Source organism: Pteronotus mesoamericanus, unplaced genomic scaffold, assembly GCF_021234165.1.
Source record: "Pteronotus mesoamericanus isolate MK-2021 breed Mesoamerican mustached bat unplaced genomic scaffold, CSHL_Meso_final scaffold_507, whole genome shotgun sequence".
Taxonomy (NCBI): Eukaryota; Metazoa; Chordata; class Mammalia; order Chiroptera; family Mormoopidae; genus Pteronotus; species Pteronotus mesoamericanus.
Window position 1 is genome coordinate 113,157 of NW_026555319.1, and position 19,226 is coordinate 132,382.

Consider the following 19,226-nt stretch of genomic DNA (forward strand, 5'->3'; position numbering starts at 1 on the left):
GTATTTCAGTTTTCTGTTCTCTAACTATTGTATATTTTTAAATTTTATTTTGTTGCTATTTTTCTAATTCTTGATGATTGCTTATTTTCTCTGTAATTTGCTTTCCAAAAAATGTGTATTTTCATTTTTTTAAGTCTAATATAAGTTTCATAATAAAAACAGGAGGCCCCTGTTTCTTTTCAGTGGCAGCCTATGTAAAATGCCTTTCAATTCCTTTTTTCTCAAGGTAAAAATCCATAATACAATCTTAGTCATTTTTCTCTTCTCCTGAATGCATGTTCTCCTACTATATGGACCAGCGATTTTTCAATCTTCTCATCACATGGTACACATACACTATTTATTAAGATTCTGTGCAACACCAAAAAATATATTTTTGGCCTCACAAAAAAATAGGTATAATTTTGATTCATTCACACCGGATGTCTATTGTGTTGGCTCTTAACACTTTTTTTTTTTTTTTTAAGGAAAAGAGGTCAGTGCCCCTGTTAAACAGTCAGGTGTTGCATGTTTTAAAAATTCTTGCAGCATAGTGGCTCCATTGCACAATGGACTTCTAAAAATTCTTGGAGCAGAGTGCGCCACACACTGGTTGAAAATGGCTGATCTAGACTGATGGGTTATTCTTTATGCATGCAGCTCACTAGCATATTGAGACTTCCCTTTACTCTCAGTGTTCCCTCATCTCTGTGTTGGAGCTCCTATTTCCTGGAAACTTCTTTTTTTCCAGGATTATAATCCTAGTTCAGACAAATCCATTTCTATATGATAGACACTGAAGACACAGTTATGTTTCTGGTTTAGGGACATACACCCTACCTGTCTAAATTAAAGTGCCAATTCTAGAATTTTGTCCATTAAAATTGAACTCTGTTGAAGTATAATACTGAGGTAGGAGGCTTGCATTTGAAGGTTACCATCTAATCTTCAAAAAGTGAGACCTGTATAAATACTAGTGTAACAAATTACTGAATGATTTGCTGTGACCCCTAAAGTCCCCAAGCAGTCATTCGTCTTTCGTATTCACGCGGTGTCGTTTTGTTTTTTAGGTTAAAGCTATTATAAAAATTATTCAGGAAAGTTCTATACAATCTAATATTGTTAAGGCCTCACTCCCAAAGCTTGGAACATAGTTCATGCTTCTTTGTTGATCCTCTTCGAGTTTTACATAGACTAATTTATCATAAGGAAATATGGATTTTGGAGAGATTAAATGGAGGTACATAATCAAATGAATGGTTGTTTCAAAGTCGTGTATCTACCTTTAACATCTCCAGTAAAATTCCTAAGTAAGGGGCAGCCATATCATCAGTGCTACTAATCATATGTGAGGCTATTCAGGTAAACCAAGTTATATGTAGAATAAATAAATGTACCTACAACAGTTTTAAGCAGGAAAATTATTTTTCCATTAAAAAATAGCAATGTATGCATGAAATTTAATTAAACAACCATGTCTTTTTTTGACAGGTTCTTTTTAGCTTTAATTTCTTTTTTAATACTGCATGCTCCTTCCACCCTGGACTGAGAAGTAGTCTGCAGGAGAAGCCAGTATAAACAACCAAGATGATGGTTTTGGAAGGTGGCCAAGGATTACCAGATTACATGTCATTACCATCCCAGTAAAGAAAGATTTAAGATGGTCAGACCTTACTGGGAAGTCGGGGGAGGGCATACTTTTTATTTTTTTGGCTTTTCCTCCAGTGGGGACCTGTTTCCATGTTTCTCTTTTAACTGAAACTGCCTCTTTACCTACAGGGAAGATGCTCAGTGAAATGCATCCTCACCTTGGCCAGATCAGAGAAACACGAAAAGAAATAATCCTAATTTCTCTACACTATGTTACTTTCAGACTCTCAAAGTGGCAGCTATTGACCTATGCCCCCTGTGGATTTTGACTGCACAGAACTCTTTCTTAATTTTTTTTATCCTCACATCAGGACTTTTTTTTTCATTGCTTTTAGAGAGAGAGAAAGAGAAGGGAGAGAGAGAAACATCAATGTGAGAGAGGAACATCTATCGGTTGCCTCCCATACACACCCGAATCAGAGATTGAACCTGCAATCCAGGTATGTGTCCTGACTGGGAATCGAACCTGCAACCCTTTGGTTATGGGAGGATGCTCCAACCAGCTGACTCATGCTGGTCAGGGCAGGACTGTGCCTGTTTCTATGTGAGAAATACTGAGGAGGAAAGGATGGTGGCTGGATTTCCAGCAACCTGGTTACAGGGACCTGTGACCTTTAAAGATGTGGCTGTGGAGTTCACGCGGGAGGAGTGGATGATGCTAGACTCCACTCAGAGAAGTATGTACAGAGATGTAATGTTGGAAAACTACGTAAATCTCACCTCAGTGGCATATCAATTATGTGAGCCTTCTGTGATCTCCCAGTTGGGTCAAGAAGAGATAGGAACTTTGAGAAGGAGAATTCTCAAAGGCACCTATCTAGATTGGGAGATTCAAATTAAAACCAAAGAGTCTACTCCAAAGCAGAATATTTTGGGGGAAAAAACATCCAATGGTAAAACAGTAAGATTCACAATGGATGATTGGTCTTCCACATTGATAGAAGATTGGGAATGCCCTAAGATCAAAAAACAGCACAAGATCACAGATGGTAATGTGAAGCAAAAGACATTTACCCAAAAGAAAACAGCATATCAAGAGAGATTCTATGGCTGTCATGAATTAGAAGAAAACTGTAAGCTTAGATCACAACTTGCTTTTTTAAAGAAAGTTTCCATCAGCAAACATTGCCATAAATGTTACTTAGCTATTGAGTGTTTGAAACGTAAGTCAATACTAAACAATTATGAGGAAAACTCTGTGAATGAGAAGATCTGTGAAAGTCATGAATATGACGGAGTTCCCAGGAATCTTGAAAGAACTGAAACAGTACAAAAAGAGTACATGTGCTCCAAACATGGTATGTGCTTCAAACATAATATGCTTCCTGTACATCATGATTTTCATATGGTGGAAAATTCCTATGAATGTAATAAAAACAAAACCTTTTGTCATCATTCACCCCTTAAGCAACAGGAGCAGTCTTCTACTGGAGAGAAACATGAATGTAATCACTGTGGAAAAGCCTTCAAAAGGACTTCTAATCTGATTTTGCACAAAAGAAGTCACATGGGCGAGAAGCAGTATGAATGTAAAGAATGTGGGAAATTCTTCACTGATTCCTCAACTCTAAAGAGACATGTAAGAACTCACACTGGTGAGAAACCCTATGAATGTCATCAGTGTGGGAAAGCTTTCAGTCAAAAAACATCTCTTAAGGCCCACGTGAGAACTCACACTGGAGAAAAACCTTATGAGTGTAATCATTGTGGAAAGTCTTTTGGAACAAGTTCATACCTTATAGTGCACAAGAGAATACACACTGGGGAGAGACTCTATGAATGCAGTGACTGTGGAAAAGCCTTTAATACAAGTTCTCATCTTAAAGTTCACAAGAAAATACACACTGGAGAAAATCTTTATGAGTGCAATGACTGTGGGAAAGTTTTTAGTGGTCTCTCTTCCCTTAGAATGCATGTGAGAACTCACACTGGAGAGAAACCCTATGAATGTAAGGAATGTAGGAAAACCTTCAGTGTTTCTTCTTCCCTTAGGAGACATGTGAGAACTCACACAGGAGAGAAACCCTATGAATGTATTCAGTGTGGAAAAGCCTTCAGTCAGAGTTCTTCACTTATTATACACAAGAAAATTCATACTGGGAGAGAATCCCTGTAAGTGTTTTGAATGTGGAGTCGCCTTTTTCATTGTCTTAGGGTGGACTGCAGTTTCACTATTTCAGTCTTTGTTCTTTAAAACAAGCATTTAAGGCAATCTATAGTTCTCTAAAAACTCCTTTATCTGTGTAACACTTACTGACCTGTGTTAGTTTATTTTGTTTTAGTTCTACTTGTCTAATATTTATTAGGACTTTTTGATCCATACCTGTTTAGAATTATGTGTTTGTAATATGTGAAGTAAGGTGTTCAGTTACCTTCTTACTCATTTCTAAATTGACTGCATTATATTTAAAGTAACTGGACTATAGTATTTTATTGGTATTTCCTTGAAAGTTGCTTTCTGGCCTGCTGTGGCAGATACTGCTGTAGCCAATGAAACAAGCTCATCCTTCCCTCCTGATGACATGTTGGCTCCTAGCACCAGTATGACCATTTACAAAACTTCGCAGCCTTCTTAGAGCCAAGTGTAGCCATATCCCTCATTCCTGATTAATCAAAAATAGAGAGTATCACTAGCTACAGACCTGTTTTTTCTTTTTACCTTTTGCACCATGCCTTTCTGCCTTCCCCATTTCTCTCCCTTTCAGTTTTCCATTCCTAGCGCTGAAGGAACCATCTTGTGACTATGAGAATGACAACTATGGCCTAAGGATGGAATAGAATAAAGATCCTGGTTCCTCAAAGACATCTTTAAATAGTTGTACCAGCACTGCACTGTTATATCTGGACATCTTTTTATGTGGGAAAAATAAGCTTATTGATTTTCTTAATAGCAGTATATGAGATACAGTAATGTCATTTAAAAAAATAAAAGACTGCAGATCCAAACGCATGTAGAGTTGAATATTTTATGTTCGATATACAAATGTAGTCTTTGTGTGAGATTATCTTAAATGATACTTGGAAAGGGGGGTCATGCTCTCTTTGGTTGGGGATTGGAATTTATGTGCAAGTTTTGGCCTACAAAATCTTGGCAGGCCAACAGCTGCAGACTCAGGCTGTCTCACCCAGCACACTGGATTTTATTGTAACAGCCTCATGACTGGGTTCTCAGACTTGAATCTTATTTTGTTCCAGTATATTTCCTATGCAACTTCTACAGTATCCTTTTATTATTTTTTATTCATTATTCTCAATGTTTCTTAATTATGAAACTAATACATGCATATGAAAAAAATGTAAAACGCCTCTGCTCTACACAAGAGAAGGGAAGTCCTAAGATTCTACTGCCTTTGAATTTTAATATTGTAGATGACTGTGTATTTTAAGACTGGATTCTATGTACATACAAGTATATCATTTTACAAAAATTGTTATAGATTGTATTCTTTGCACTTACAAATATATCATTTTATAAAAATTGTCACATCATTCCTTATCTTTTGAAAATGTATGTCAGGCACATGTATATATTTCATTCTTAATAACCACTTAGTGTTTAATTATATGGATATACCATACTTTAATTAATCCATTCCTCCTACAGAACTTTTCTAATGACAAGCAATACTGCAGTGATCAATATTATTTATATTTCTTGCTTTCCTTTCATCTGTTCTTCACACTGCTCCCAGAGTAATCCCAGGTACTAATCTGCTTACATTTCGCTTTTAAATCCTCCCCTGCCTTTTTCCTCCTTTAAGGTAAAATTTTGTAACAAGGCCTTTCATGCTCAAACTGTTACCTACCTATCTTTTCAGACCATATCCCTTGCTACTGCATCTTGTCAGTCTCTCTGGACCTTACCCAGGCCTAGTCATCCTTAACGATGATTTATAATTGTTTGAATAAAACTTTTCACACTTTCACAGTGTTGTCTAATTATGTATCTTCCCCTCACAAATACGAGCTTTAGTAATGTGGGAACTAGGTCGACATTGTTCATTGTTTTACTCCCAGTAGTTAGCCCATAGTAGGAATTCATGTACACATTTAACTTTTTTTTTATTATTATTTCAGTAGTGGCTTAACTTAAAATAAGGCAAAAATGGCACAGAATAAAAATTTTTTTCCTAAGCATTAGAATCACACTTGGCATAGAAAGACACTCTACCATGACAGGCACACGGAAACTAAGACTGACTAGAGAACTGCAGTTAAATGTTTATTATTCTCTCTCTCACTCCTCTTCCCTTCCCTGGTTACAAGCTCATATAGCTTCCTTTGTTACGTCAGTGTTCATATGCGGCTACACTGTATTATATTCAAAAGAGTGAAATGATCTGGTATTGGTGGCGGGGCAACGTTTTCCTTTAGGCTACTGATGGAAGCAGAAATGCAACCTTTCCAGGTGACAGGTAAGCAATATATGTCCAAAGCAGTTATTTTCTGAGCTTTTATAAAATTAAAAGAAAAACAAAACCTCTTTAATTCATGCATGTGTAAGTAACACCAGTCATCTCAATTTCATGCTCTAGTGAAAAACTGGAAAATTCCTAAATTCCCAACAGCAGCTAATCCTAAAGTGGAATATAATGCAGTCATTACAATGTAATTACATATTGTCCTGACCAGTGTAGCTCCGTTGCTTGGGTGTTGTCCCACAAACTGAAAGATCTCCAATTCAATTCCCAGTCAGGGCATGTGCTTATGTTGCGGGTTCTGGATGCATAAAAGAGGCAACCAATTGCTGTTTTTCTCTTACATGGATGTTTCTCTCCCTCTCATTCTCCCTCCCTGTGTCTCTAAAACTAAAGTTTTTTTAAAAAAATGTAATTATATTTACAGATATGTAGGATATAGTTAACATATACTTTTTAAGTAAAATTACAAAATATTAAAGTATGAACATGCTCTTATTAAAATATGTATTGTCAGCCGTGGCTGGTGTGGCTCAGTGGGTTGAGCACTGGCCTGCAAACCAAAGGGTCGCAGGTTCAATTCCTGGTCAGGGCAGATGCCTGAATTGCAGGCTGGGCCTCAGGTCAGGGGTACATGAGAAGCAACTGTTGATGTATCTCTCACACATTCATATTTCTCTCCCTCTCTTTCTCCTTCCCGTACTCTCCCTAAAATCTTTTAAAATAAAATATATTTTGTCAGTGTGTATGTGCATGAGTTGAAAATATCCTGGAAGTGTGTACACACACACACACACACACACACACATTGTTAGTGGTGGTTATCTTTTATAATTTTCTTTAAAACAATTCCATCATGACTTCTTAGCCTGGTTGCCCCTCACTTACCTGATCATAGTCCTCTTGCCACTTTTTTCTCCATCACTCTTTCCCTTGTTCCAATAAGGAGGTCACATAGGGTTAGAAATATTAAGTCCTGCTTATGAGAGAGAAAACAGATAGTTCAAAATATAGTTCTCCTCAGCTCCAGACCCAGTCTCTTAGTAAAGGGAGCAAAAGCTACTTTAAGAACAAAAGCAGGAAGAAAATGCACCCACTTCCTGCTTCTCCCCATTTGCAATCATTTCCTCAAGGGCATAGAATAGGAATTTAGCCTGGCACTTTAATACTTGACCCCCACCCAGTATTTCTTAGGGAGATACCAAAGATACTTAAATTCAGTCTGAATTTGGAGAAATGGCAACCCCCTCAGACAAGCTTCTGATTACCTTCCCCTATAAATTCTTTTGGGCAGGGTCCAGTCAGCCCCATTCCTCCTGAGAAGTCAATGGCCACATCCTTGAATGTTACAAACCTCTGAAATAACACGCTGCTGTCCACTGGAGACCCCACCCCCGGCCCAGCCCACGGTGCAGGGGAAAGCAACAATGCTGGCAGCACCCCAGGGAAAAGGGCGGTTTATACTACGGAATTGTTCCAGTAGTCTGATTCATAGGGTAATTCTAGAAAAGCAATTACTAAGCAGCAGCTATATGTTCTGTTGTCATGCAGAATAAGAAACAAAGCCAGCCTCTCATTTTGTGTAAGATTTACATACACATAGGGGGGAAAAAAAGAGGCACTTATTCAAGTACTAAATAACATTACAAACACTGGATGCAAGGCAAGTTCTTAGGGGAAATCAGTTGCTTCAAAGAAAAAAGTTTTACCTGGGACATTAAAAAAATGGGCAAGGTGTACATTGGAAGTGAACACAAGTTCTTTAGACAAGTATGGTGTTAGAAAATAAATGTTCTTACTATAAATGCTACAAAAGAGGAAAACTACCCTTGCCATTTTCCTGTAATATGCCTTATTTACATTTAGTTCTAAGACATATCTAGTCAGATTCAAGGATAAATGTGAGTTAGCATAACCTTAAATCCAAGCACTAACTTACTTAAAACCATGAGAACAAAAATGTTTCTATAAGTTTGTATAATGTTTCCATGAAAGTACACTACTCTTGTTCGTGTCAATACTGTGATAGTTGTGTTTTCAGAATCACATGTGCTGTGAGGAAAAAAACTCAGAAAATACCAGATTAACTTAAATGAAAATATTTATTTATAGCTCTTTTCTCAATATGCTTTTTAAGACCAAAAATTCCTCCTGTTAAAAAAGTTTTTCCCATATTAATTCCCTCCAGTATGACTTCTCAGAAATCTTTTAAGATTTTTCCACACCCATTATAATGGTATGTTCTCCCCCGTATAATTGTATGTTTAAAATATTGCAGAAAGTCAATCTATATTCAGTTCATTTATAGGGTTGCTTTTTCTCCTTAAAAGAGTATTTTAAAATTTCATAAATATTGCATGGTACATGAAGGCATTCCCCAATCACTGTGTATGAATGACTTTGCTTCACTATAAATTTTCTGATGTCCAGGAAAAAGAGCACCCGCACCCATGCATTCCTCTGTGCTTGAGCTGACAGATGCAGAATGAGAGCTAATCTCTAACTGCAAGCTTTCTCTCATGCATTGAATTTGCATCCCTTTCCTGGTAGGAATTACAATAATTGTAGAGTAAAGGAATCCTACCAGATGAGGAGTCCTCTCAATATGACTGCATTTTCTGGTATTACAAAAAGAAGAGCAGTTTCAAAGCCTTTCCCACATACTTGGGAAATATGTGGGGGTTTTCTTCAGGTAGAGACCACACATCTTCGATTTCAACACATTCACTTAAGGCTCTCAAGTCTAAGTAAGGCGTTAGCTCCTACGTTTTTAAATCCATACATTTTTAGGTTTTCTCAACAGTGTGAATTCCGTGGTGTTCAGTAAGGAATGAGTGGTAATTAAATGAATTTTCATATTCATAGGGGTTCTCTAGAGTGTGTGTTCTCTGATGTTTAGCAAGGTTTGAACTCCAGCTGAAGGATTTATTGCATATCTTACATACATAGGGCTTCTCCCCAGTATGAGTTATTTGATGTAGAATGAGGGAGAAGCTCCGACTAAAGGTTTTGTCACATTCAGTACATGCATAAGGTTTCTCTCCAGTATGAATTTTCATATGCTGTACAAGGGATGCATGCCATGTGAAAACTTTACCACATTCATGACACTCATAGAGCTTTTCTCCAGTGTGAATTCTCTGATGCTTAATAAGGAATGAGTGGCAACGGAAGGCTTTCCTACAGTCGTTACATTCATAGGGGGTTTTGGTAGTGTGAATGCTCTGATGCCGAGTAAGGTGTGAAGAACGGCGAAATGACTTCCCACATTCAATGCATTCGTAAGGTTTCTCTCCAGTGTGTGTGATCTGATGACGAATGAGTTCTGAGCCACTGCTAAAGGCTTTCCCACATTTCCTACACATATATTGTTTCTTTCCTATGTGAATTCTCTGATGTCGGGTGAGGTTTGAGGCACGGCTAAAGGCCTTCCCACATTCAGTACATTCATAGGGTTTCTCCCCAGTATGTGTCCTCTGGTGTTCAATGAGGAATGAAAGGTAACTGAATGTTTTACTACAGTCTTTACATTCATGGGGTTTCTTTCCAGTATGTATCATCTGATGTTTCACAAGATTTGAGATCTGACTAAAGGTTTTGCCACATTCCTTACATACATATGGTTTCTCTCCAGTGTGAGTTCTCTGATGTAACACCAGGGAAAAACGCCGATTGAAAGTTTTTCCACATTCGTGACACCCATAGGGCCTCTCCATAGCATTGATACTAGGTTGAGACAGAGCTTCTTGATGAGAGACTGTCACTTGCCTGATACATCCCTGATTTCTTTGCAGCATCTCAGTAACATCCTCGCATTTCCAGCTCCCTTTAAAACAGGAATGTTCAGGGTTGTGGCTCAGAATCCTCTCCTTTATCAAATACTGGGATGAGTCATCTTCATATATAACACTTTTTGGAGAAAACCCTGTGACCACACCATTTGACTCTGAAACCAAAAAAGCAGAGAAATCTTTCTTATTTTCTGTGTTGAGTGAAATAAAAGCTATCCTTCCATTTTAAAGAAAGAATTAAAATATGAAATGTTTTCATATGTCATATGTGACTTTGAAATGTAAGCATTCTGCTTAGTAATTCAGAAAACATCAAACAGAAGAGAGATTTAGTTGAATTGGGAGAAAGATTAAACTGAAGTAACTGAAAGTGAGGTAAGTGAAGTAACTAAAACTGATATGAAGAAGATAAGTAATTGGAAGAATAGGTTATTAGTTTTCCTCATCTCAGTTCATTTGCTGCCAGAACGACTTGAAAATTAAAATTTCATTATGTCAATAAACAGCAAGTGCTCATCGGGTCCCACAAAGATATCAAGACTGTTCACCTAGTGCTGTTGGAACACCTTGCAGTAACTTATTCTAAATAAAATAATAAAAGGGTCTCTACATATCACCTTCAATGCTGCTCACTTTACCACTACTTTCCAAACTGATACATGAAGCTCAACTTTGCTTTAACAGCCTTTCCACCAGATGCTTTTGATAGACAAGCAAAGGCCCTGATCATCTCCAGGCTAAATTTTAAAAAGACATTTTATCATTTTGGGGGAAGCGAATTTTATAATAATATGAAAGGCTCTAAAAGTATATATTCTCACATATTCTTAATCTTACAAAATATGTAGGGTTAAAAGTCCATGAAAATCCATGATGTATAAAACTTATGCTCAAAAGTTTCTGGAAAAAAATCATATACCAAATTATCTTTAAAAATGGTGTAAAATGTTAGCAAATATATATGGGTATTCTCTGTACTATTCTTGAAGCTTTTATGGAAGTTTAAAATTATTCCCAAATCACACATTAAAAACTCCATTTTTCTCTAAAACATGCTTTGACATTCATTTTGTTCAGAGGAAATGCTGTCTTTTCTTGTCACTAACTCTAAGCTTCTAGAGTGTAGTAAAAATACCTCATATTTCTTTAATATATGTTTAAGCAATGAACCAAGATATTAACCTATATAGCACAAAAAAAGGAAAAATTAGGAGAGGGAAGGTGGTAAATTAGCTGTTAAGGAAATGATCATAGCAATAAGGGAAACTCTTAAACTACTTTCATGATCCTTCTATAAATCAATTCTAAATACACTTAGTATCTCTCTAAGAGCTCTGTAGATATAAACTGAGTAATTCTCTTCAGGAGCTAAGACTATAAATAGGGCAAAGACAGAGAAGAAAACAATGACACAGAACCAAGTATTTAGAATTAAAAAAAGTATAAAAGATCAAAGATAAGGTATAAAAACCCATGTTACAACAGATAAAGAAAGGGCTTCATTGAGATCCTTTTTGAGTTGCATCCTATTTGTCATATGATTTACCAGGTCAATAAGAATAAAAGGCAAAACAAAGGTTATAAGAGTCAAAGAATGACCCAGCAATTCCACTTCTGAGTATTTATCCAAAGAAATCCAAAACACTAAATTGAGAAAATATATACATCTATATGTTCATTGCAGCATTATTTACAATAGTTGATATATGGAAACAACCTAAGTGTCCATCAATAAATGAGTGGATAAAGAAGTAGCACATACAAAATGAGGCTAAAGTAAATTTACAGTTTGTATAGAAAATAATACAATACTAATAATACAATAAACTTGTTTCATGTACTTGCAACTGTAAACCTACTTTTGTCCTACTCTGTATATACTATGAAATAGGACTCAAACATTAAAAAAGAAAAAGATATTTTGTCATTTGCAAGAGCATGGATGGACCTAGAGGGTATTTTGCTGAGTGAAATGAGTCAGAAAAAAGCAAATGCCACATGATTTCACTTCTATGTGGAAACTGAAAAACAAAATAAAACAAACAAAATCATTGACACAGAGAATATTTTGACAATTGTCAGATGGGAGAGGGGTTGGGAAGATGGGTAGATATAGTGAAAGGATTAAGAAGCACAGATAAGCCCTGGCTGGTGTGGCTCAGTAGATTGAGTGCCAGCCAGCAAACCAAAGGGTCACAGGTTCAACTCCCAGTCAGGGCATAGGCCTGGGTTGCAGGACGGGTCCCCCGTAGGGGGTATGCAAGGTGCAACCACACACTGATGTTTCTCTCCCTTTCTCTCTCTAAAAATAATAAGTAAATAAAATCTTAAAAAAAAAAAAAAAAGCACAGATCATTAGTTACAGAATAGTCACAAGGATGTAAAGTACAGCATAGAAAATGTAGGCAATAACATTGCAATAATTATGTATGGTGTCAGATGAAATGATTTATTGGGGTGATCATTTTGTAAGTTATATAAATGTCTAATCACTGAGTTATATACCTGAAACTAATAGCATTGAATGTCAATTGTAATTAAAAAACACAAAAAATTCTAAAAACACAAAACAAAACTGCTCAGTCATCAAATCAGTGAATTGTACCAGAAATCTTTGTAAGTCAGAAACTCAGTGAATTGTTGAAATACTACCTACCACTCACTGTTCCAAACTATCAAAACTAAAACGGGAACCCATTTAGTGTATTTGTGGAGTGTATAAGTCAGTGAAAAGCACTTTGGAAAACATTTTGGCATTATCTAATGATGTGGAGGAGGATCATTATCCTCTGACCCAGCAGCTCCAGTCCTAGATATACCACAGGAAACCTGTGGCAGTAGGTACCAGGATATAGGGACAATCACAACATTGTCTACAACAGCCGTAAATTGCAAACCACCCAAGAGGCCCTCAATAACAGAATGGACAAACTGGGGTATACTTATTTGTACAATGAAACAAACTATAAGAACAATAATTTTCAGAAGCAAATCACAATATATGCATTCTATGTATATGTAGACACTGCAAGTTCCTCTATATAAAGTACACAAAGAACCCAACCTGGTGGTGCGGCTCACCAGCCTGCAAACTGAGAAGTCGACAGTTGGATTTCCAGCCTGAGTTGCCAGCCAGGTCCCTAGTAGGGGGCATGTGAGAGACGAGTGATTGATGTTTCTCTCCCTCCTGTCCCCTCTCTCTAAAAATAAATAGTATCTTAAAAAAGATACAAAAGCCCAACTACACTATACTGATTACACAGTTAATAAACTTATAAAGAAAACCAAGAAAGCTACTGCCATTAAAGTAAGGAGAGGAGCACCTTTGGGTGGGGAAAGGGTGACTGGGATGGACACACACAGAAAGCTTTTAGGGACCCGCAGTGTTCTGTTTACTGACCTGATTGATGATTACATAAGTGTCTTATAAAATAAGCTTCACATTTATGTTTTATGCATTATTTCTGTGTAATATAGCACCTTCCAGAAAAGGTACTGAAAGGAATACACAAAAATATAAGAGCTATATTACAGCAGAGGCAATTTTTCATGTTTGCCTTTTACTTCACCTCCCTTGTACATAATTCTATTGATCTTACTATTTTAAAACATTTGCAAGAGGACACTTTTCTTCAGCTCACGCTTAAATGCAGAAGTCTCCTGCAGTTGCTCACCCTCGCGCCTCAGCCCACATCAGAACTTTCTTCGTACACCCTCCTCTATGTCCCCCAAGGCCTCTAGCATGGGGCACGACGACCACCACCACTGGCCTTCAGGCCAGACCTGTTTTCACGGCACCTTCTCCTGTTTCCTGACTTGTTCTTCCGCTGCCACTTCCCTGTAACGTGAGGACCCTCCTGTGTCAACAGAAGCGCTCTCGGAAGGGCAGCATCCCACCATCTGAGGCTGGCTTCAGAATCAACTCTAGAACTTACGGAACTTTTCACAAATACGTATAATTTAGGCGCCACAGATATTCTCCTCAGAATCTTCAAGGGTAGGGCATGACCATATTCATTTTTAAAGAGCTTCACCAGCACTTTTACTGTCAACATAAGATGAATAAGGCTTTCTGAGAACTTCTCAATCAATCTCACGGCTTCGATTTTTGTCCCTTAAAGTAAGTTTCCCACGTCTACACTCTAAACTAAATTTTTTACTAGGATATATTCCCACAGCCTGTTGCACATCTTCACTTTGAAATAACATCCTCTACTCGCACCAAGGATATTTCAAACCAAGTTATCACCTTTTCTCCAAAACCAATATGTCTTATGTTTCTATAACTACTATTCCTGTCCAGATTATCCAGGCCCAAGACACCAACTGGAAATTCCTTTTTTCTCATTGCTGAACTACCAATCTCAGGACCTCCAGCAAAGTTATGTACAGAACTACTTTATCTTCCTCAGTCACAACTTCCTTAATGGTTATTCCACTTTTGTATGCTTTCTACTCTCAGCAGTGTGTAAGAAAAAGTCTTAAGATTAACATTCATAAATAACTGTAAGAGAATATATGAATGAATAAACAAACCACCAATTAAGTTGAGTAATAAATTAATCTTTCAAGGATGATTAAGTAAAACAGAATTATATATAAAGAAAAAAATACATACTTTTCAATGTAGGCAATAGAAATAGGTCAATTTCAAGAAACAAAGGGAAGAGAAATAAAAATGAAATTAAATCCAGAGGCCCAAAGATCTGACAACAGAAGGAGAGGACCCATGTCTCCAAGGAAGTGAGGGAAAGGCTACGATGAGCTCGGAAGGCGGGCTGGTGAACGGTGCGATGAGCTCACGCTCGGGCTGAGAGCAAGACTTCATAATCTCTGTAGCTCTGGTATCTCTAAGGGAAAACTTTCCAACCAACATGTTAAAAAGTACTGGTTTCTCATTGACTAGTTGTGTTGTTATTTTTCAAAATTTCCCCACCAGCTTCTAACTCACCTGAAAATAAATCTGTTCTCACATCTTTCCCGAGCCAGGGCTCTTTCCCTTGCTCCAACAAGGACACCACGTCTGGCTTGGATATAGTAACACCTGCTTGAAGAAAATTAAATAAATGCAAAACCAGTTCTTGAATCCTCAGAAAACAGGGAGCATTAAAAGAACTGCCAGATGTAAGTATGAAAGGTGTCTAAAGATTAGGTGGCATTATGATCTCCATCTTAAAAACTAGTAAAAACAAAAAGGAACATAACTTCCGTGGGAATATTTAGGCAGATAATCAAGATTCACAACAGTCACACTAAAGGTCAAATTCTGTGAGGGGAGAGGAGGAACACCTACCCAGTGAGACCAGGTGGCTGTAGTTCTCCAGCATGACGTGTCTGTACAAGTCTCGTTGAGCAGGCTGAAGCCATTCCCACTCCTCCTGGGAGAAGTCTATAGCCACATCTCTGAATGTCACTGAGCCCTGAAATGACATACAGGTACCTGCAAAATGAGCACCCGTTCTCCCCAAGGTCCTGACCAAGTAGTGAAATGCGTCCTGCTGTGGAGGATGGACAGTGTATACAAGTAATGGCAACTGGAGTTTTCAGAATTCTGAGTGATTACTGACAGTAGAGCTGTTTTATTTTGCTGCATAATGGAAAAAACGAGAAAAAAATATGTGATTTGTCCTGAGATAACTTATAATTTTGTGAAAGGTAAAGGATTATACATGTGAACAACATGGATTTCTGGCTTCGGTTGTAAAAATTCTTAATACCTTACAGCACTTTATGAATAGTGAAAACAATTCCTTTGTGTTTAATACACAATGGAAACTCTCCTTAATACCAGGGTATTTTACCATGATTTGGCAAGAATTTCTTCTTGATAACTGGCTGTAGCAGATAGCAGCCGTACTCTTGAAACGATGCATGCATTCTCATGTTTATCACACTCGTCTCCATTCCTGAAGAAATAGCTGTGAAATTTAATTTTTTTAAATTGACTTTAGAGAGAGAGAGGAAAGGAGAGAGAAAGAAACATCGATCTGTTGTTCCACTTATCTATGTATTCATTGGTTGATTGTTGTGCGTACCCTTACAGGGGGATCAAACTTGCAACCTTGGTATAGGGATAATGCTATAACCAATTGAGCTACCCAGCCAGTAGCTGTAAAACACAGAGGCAATTTTAGCAGTGCCACAGAACAAGGAAGATAAGCAGGAGAGGTTAAGGACCTCCAGAGGAGAGAATGTAATACCTCCTGCAAGGGAACCTAATGCTTCTTCCCTCCAGGTTAGAGGGAATGATAAGCGCCTAGTTTGGCACCACTTGTGTGATCCACATAATTGTTAGGCATAAAAAGGAATTTTAGCCCTGGCTGGTGTGGCTTAGTGGATTGAGTGCCCGCCTGCGAACCGAAAGGTCGCTGGTTCGATTTCCAATCAGGGCAAATGCCTGGGTGGGGGCCAGGTCCCCAGATGGGGGCATACAAGACGCAGTCACACATGGATGTTTCTCTACCTTTCTCCGTCCTTTCCCCCTTCCTAAAAATAAATAAATAAAAATCTTTTCAAAAAATGCCTTTCTAATTAGTTCTCAGGCGATGCTGACACTGCTGGTCCAGGGATCACACTTTGAGACCAGGTACAGACGCTGAAAAGAGATGCTCACTATAAATATGATGAATAAACGAACGAAGGGCAGCTGGACCAAAAGACACAAACAAACTAAAGCTCTTCTCATTCGAATACAGAAGAAAGATAAGGCAAGAGAACAGCTGGCTCCCGACCTGCTAACCCTAAAACACACCTGCCAGGTAAGAAACCCCGCCCACACCGGAACAGCCTCCTGCCAGCCCCGCGAAGCCCCCTAAGATGCCCGACGGGGAGGGGCGAGGCTGGGGCCGGAGGTTCCGCGGGGCCGGAAGTCTCCAAGGACTGAGAACCACAGCCCCAGTTAGGAAGAGGGAAGGAAACGCCGGCTCACCTGAGACATGGCTCACTGCAGGGCCGAGAACAACGCAGCGTGGAGTGGGAGAGCTGGCGGGAGAGAAAGGGGCTCTGAGCGGCAGGCCCGCGCTGGGGATTCCCGTCGCTCCCCGACCCTCCGTCCTCGGCACACGGGGTCGCGGAACCCGGCAGGCCCGGGGCGCCCGCGAGAGTTCCCTTCCTGCCAAGAGTCCAGCCTGACCTGCACCCCCAGCGCCTCCTCGTTTAACGGGGTCACAAGACGGCGCGCTCCCTCTAAGATTCCGGTAGGGTGGGCGCAGGGTTCCGAGTTTCGGACCGCCATGGCCCGCGCCAGCCACCGGGAACGCTGGCGCGGGCGTGGGAGGACGCCCTTTTCCTACCTCCGGCCCAAGAATCCCAAACTCTCAGGTCTGCGTCGGGAGCGAAAACGGCGGCTTCCGGAGCCTCAGTGACCGAACCCGCGGACCAGGCCGCTGGCTCCAGACAACTGCACTCCCCAGGGTCCACCGCGGCCTCAGCGCGCGTGGGAGGAAGGCTCCTTTCGCACACTACAACTGTCAGAACACCCACCACCTCCGACCACGGCGCCAGAGACAATGTGCGGGTCCTAGACGACTGCTCGCACCGATTCACCACCTGGGCCCCAGAAAACTGCGGCGGGGGGGGCGGGGGGAAGGCTCCCCCTCAAACACTACAACTCCCAGGCAGCCTCACGCCAGCGGCGCGAGACGCTGACCCGGCGAGCCTCAGAGGACTACACTTCCCAGGATCCTTCGGGAACTCAGCGCGCTGTGGGAGGAAGCCTCCCATCACAAACTACAACTCCCAGAACTCCCACGCCCGCGGCCCGGGAGACTGCGGGCCTCAGACAACTGCGCTTCCGGGTCCACCGGCGCCTCAGCACGTGTGTGTCCGCGGGGGGGGGGGGGGGGAAGAGTCTCCGTCACACACACTAAAACACCCAGTACCCCCTAAGGCCGCAGCACCAGGGGCAGAGACCCTGGTCCTCAGCAGACTACATTTCCCGAAAAACACAGCGGCCTCAGCGTGCGTGTTGGGGGAAAGAATCGCCGACACACAAAATCTCCCAGAAAGCCATGCGGCGGAGCGTACGGCGCCTCCAGACAAAGGCCATTGTTCTCAGACAACCACAGCTCCCAGAACGCTCCGCGGCCTCAGCCTCCTGAGACCAAAAGCTCCACCCTCACACAACTACAATTCCCAGAACCGACTGCGGCTCCAGCACTTCCGTTAAAAACCGTCAGCTTCTGACAGCTATGGCAACCAGAATCCCCGCCGCGAGAGACTGCGATTCCCAGAGACCCTCGCGGCCGGCGGAGCGGCTCACGGAAGAGGCAGCCGGGCAGCGACGGGCTGCACCTCAGCAGAGCCTTGGTACTGTGCCCCTAAAAGACGAAGAATACTTGGTTCTCAGGGCCACTGTGGATTCGGGGATGGCCTACCACCATTAGCACGAATCTCCAGCGACTCAGTGTTCTTGGTTACCAAGGGTGACAGACTTCACTGACAAAGAACAAGTTTTCTACTTGATTGTAAGCTACAGGTGTGACGTGGGAAATGTGCTACTTGTGTCGAGACCATGAGGTCCGAAGAGGAGCCGCTGCCTTTTTAGGGGTGTTTGACACTTGCGGAGGAGGAAGGGCAGCCGTTACACTACAGAGCGGGGACGAATATTTGTGGATTCAGGTGCTCCACCCGCTGCTGCGTAGGGTCAAGTCGGGAATGGGAAGGACACGAGACCAGGACTCAGGAATGAGGGTCCGGGTCATGCCACCAAGCGAGCCGCCGATGCCGCCATGGGTAGCGACTGAGAAGAATATGGACTTCATGAGAGAAAACGACTTCAACAGTACGAAGTGCAGTTTGTTCCACTAGTTTTCCCCTTCAGCCCCTCCTCAGACACCTAAAATTGGGGAAACGTATCTAAATAGTGGAAGGGAGGGACTGTGTATTCACCAGATGCATCACCCAGATCCCTCGCCCAGGAAGACTGGTCTGCTGGCTGCCTCCAGCTGCCACTTTTTCAGAGTTGGCTGCCGCTGAAAGAGCTGACTCACCTGAGATTACACTCCTACTAAGACAGCCTGCTTCAGAGGACTGAGCAGCTCAAGACTGTGAAAGCCTAACTTTGGCCCAAGATGAGACACTCTTAGAGACACTTGTTTCGGAGCTCCCTCCTGCTTGGCAAATATTTCAACAACCTACAATGCAGCTGTACTTCTTGCTCTGATCAGTCCATTCCTATTTATTCTCCAATCCCTTCAGAGCCATTGATCCTCAATAAACATCCTGCTCCCAAAAACTCATCTCAGTATCTGCTTCCACAGAACTTATGACTTAATTAGTAATATTTGGGTTGTATGTAACAAACACAACCTGAACCAGCTGAAGCAAACATGGGGATTTATTAGAAGGATATTTCTGATAGCTCATAGAAGAATCCAATGATCAAGAC

The 19,226-nt window shown here is 40.6% G+C and overlaps 2 protein-coding genes across 5 annotated transcripts; one reads left to right on the plus strand and one right to left on the minus strand.

Annotated features, from left to right (window-relative positions):
- The first annotated feature begins 2,974 nt into the window (after positions 1 to 2,974).
- Positions 2,975 to 4,625, plus strand: ZNF891 (zinc finger protein 891). The gene is made up of 2 exons (XM_054594003.1): positions 2,975 to 3,741; positions 4,335 to 4,625. Exons 1-2 carry the CDS (start codon positions 2,975 to 2,977, stop codon positions 4,405 to 4,407), a joined length of 840 nt encoding a protein of 279 aa, XP_054449978.1. The 3' UTR covers positions 4,408 to 4,625.
- A 4,174-nt stretch (positions 4,626 to 8,799) lies between these two features.
- ZNF140 (zinc finger protein 140) lies at positions 8,800 to 17,430 on the minus strand. 4 transcript variants are annotated; one of them, XM_054594197.1, is made up of 6 exons: positions 17,131 to 17,430; positions 16,767 to 16,819; positions 15,640 to 15,756; positions 15,132 to 15,258; positions 14,790 to 14,882; positions 8,800 to 9,993 (listed from the first exon to the last, which is right to left on the minus strand). In XM_054594197.1, exons 3-6 carry the CDS (start codon positions 15,709 to 15,711, stop codon positions 8,834 to 8,836), a joined length of 1,452 nt encoding a protein of 483 aa, XP_054450172.1. In that variant the 5' UTR covers positions 15,712 to 15,756; positions 16,767 to 16,819; positions 17,131 to 17,430; the 3' UTR covers positions 8,800 to 8,833. The 4 variants fall into 4 exon arrangements, with proteins under 4 accessions (XP_054450172.1, XP_054450171.1, XP_054450174.1 ...); XM_054594196.1 differs by having other exon boundaries at positions 14,790 to 14,885; XM_054594199.1 differs by lacking the exon at positions 15,640 to 15,756 and having other exon boundaries at positions 14,790 to 14,885.
- Positions 17,431 to 19,226: the final 1,796 nt, after the last annotated feature.

Excerpts from the sequence above, each read along its gene's own strand:
- ZNF140 (XM_054594196.1), bottom strand. The coding sequence starts at position 15,711 with ATGCATCGTTTCAAGAGTACGGCTGCTATCTGCTACAGCCAGTTATCA. Across the intron at positions 15,259-15,639 it reads GAAATTCTTGCCAAATCATG|GGCTCAGTGACATTCAGAGA; the intron begins GTAAAATACCCT and ends ATGTCATTTCAG. Across the intron at positions 14,886-15,131 it reads CAGCCACCTGGTCTCACTGG|CAGGTGTTACTATATCCAAG; the intron begins GTAGGTGTTCCT and ends ATTTTCTTCAAG.
- ZNF891 (XM_054594003.1), top strand. The coding sequence starts at position 2,975 with ATGGTGGAAAATTCCTATGAATGTAATAAAAACAAAACCTTTTGTCAT. Across the intron at positions 3,742-4,334 it reads CATACTGGGAGAGAATCCCT|TTTTCCATTCCTAGCGCTGA; the intron begins GTAAGTGTTTTG and ends TCTCCCTTTCAG.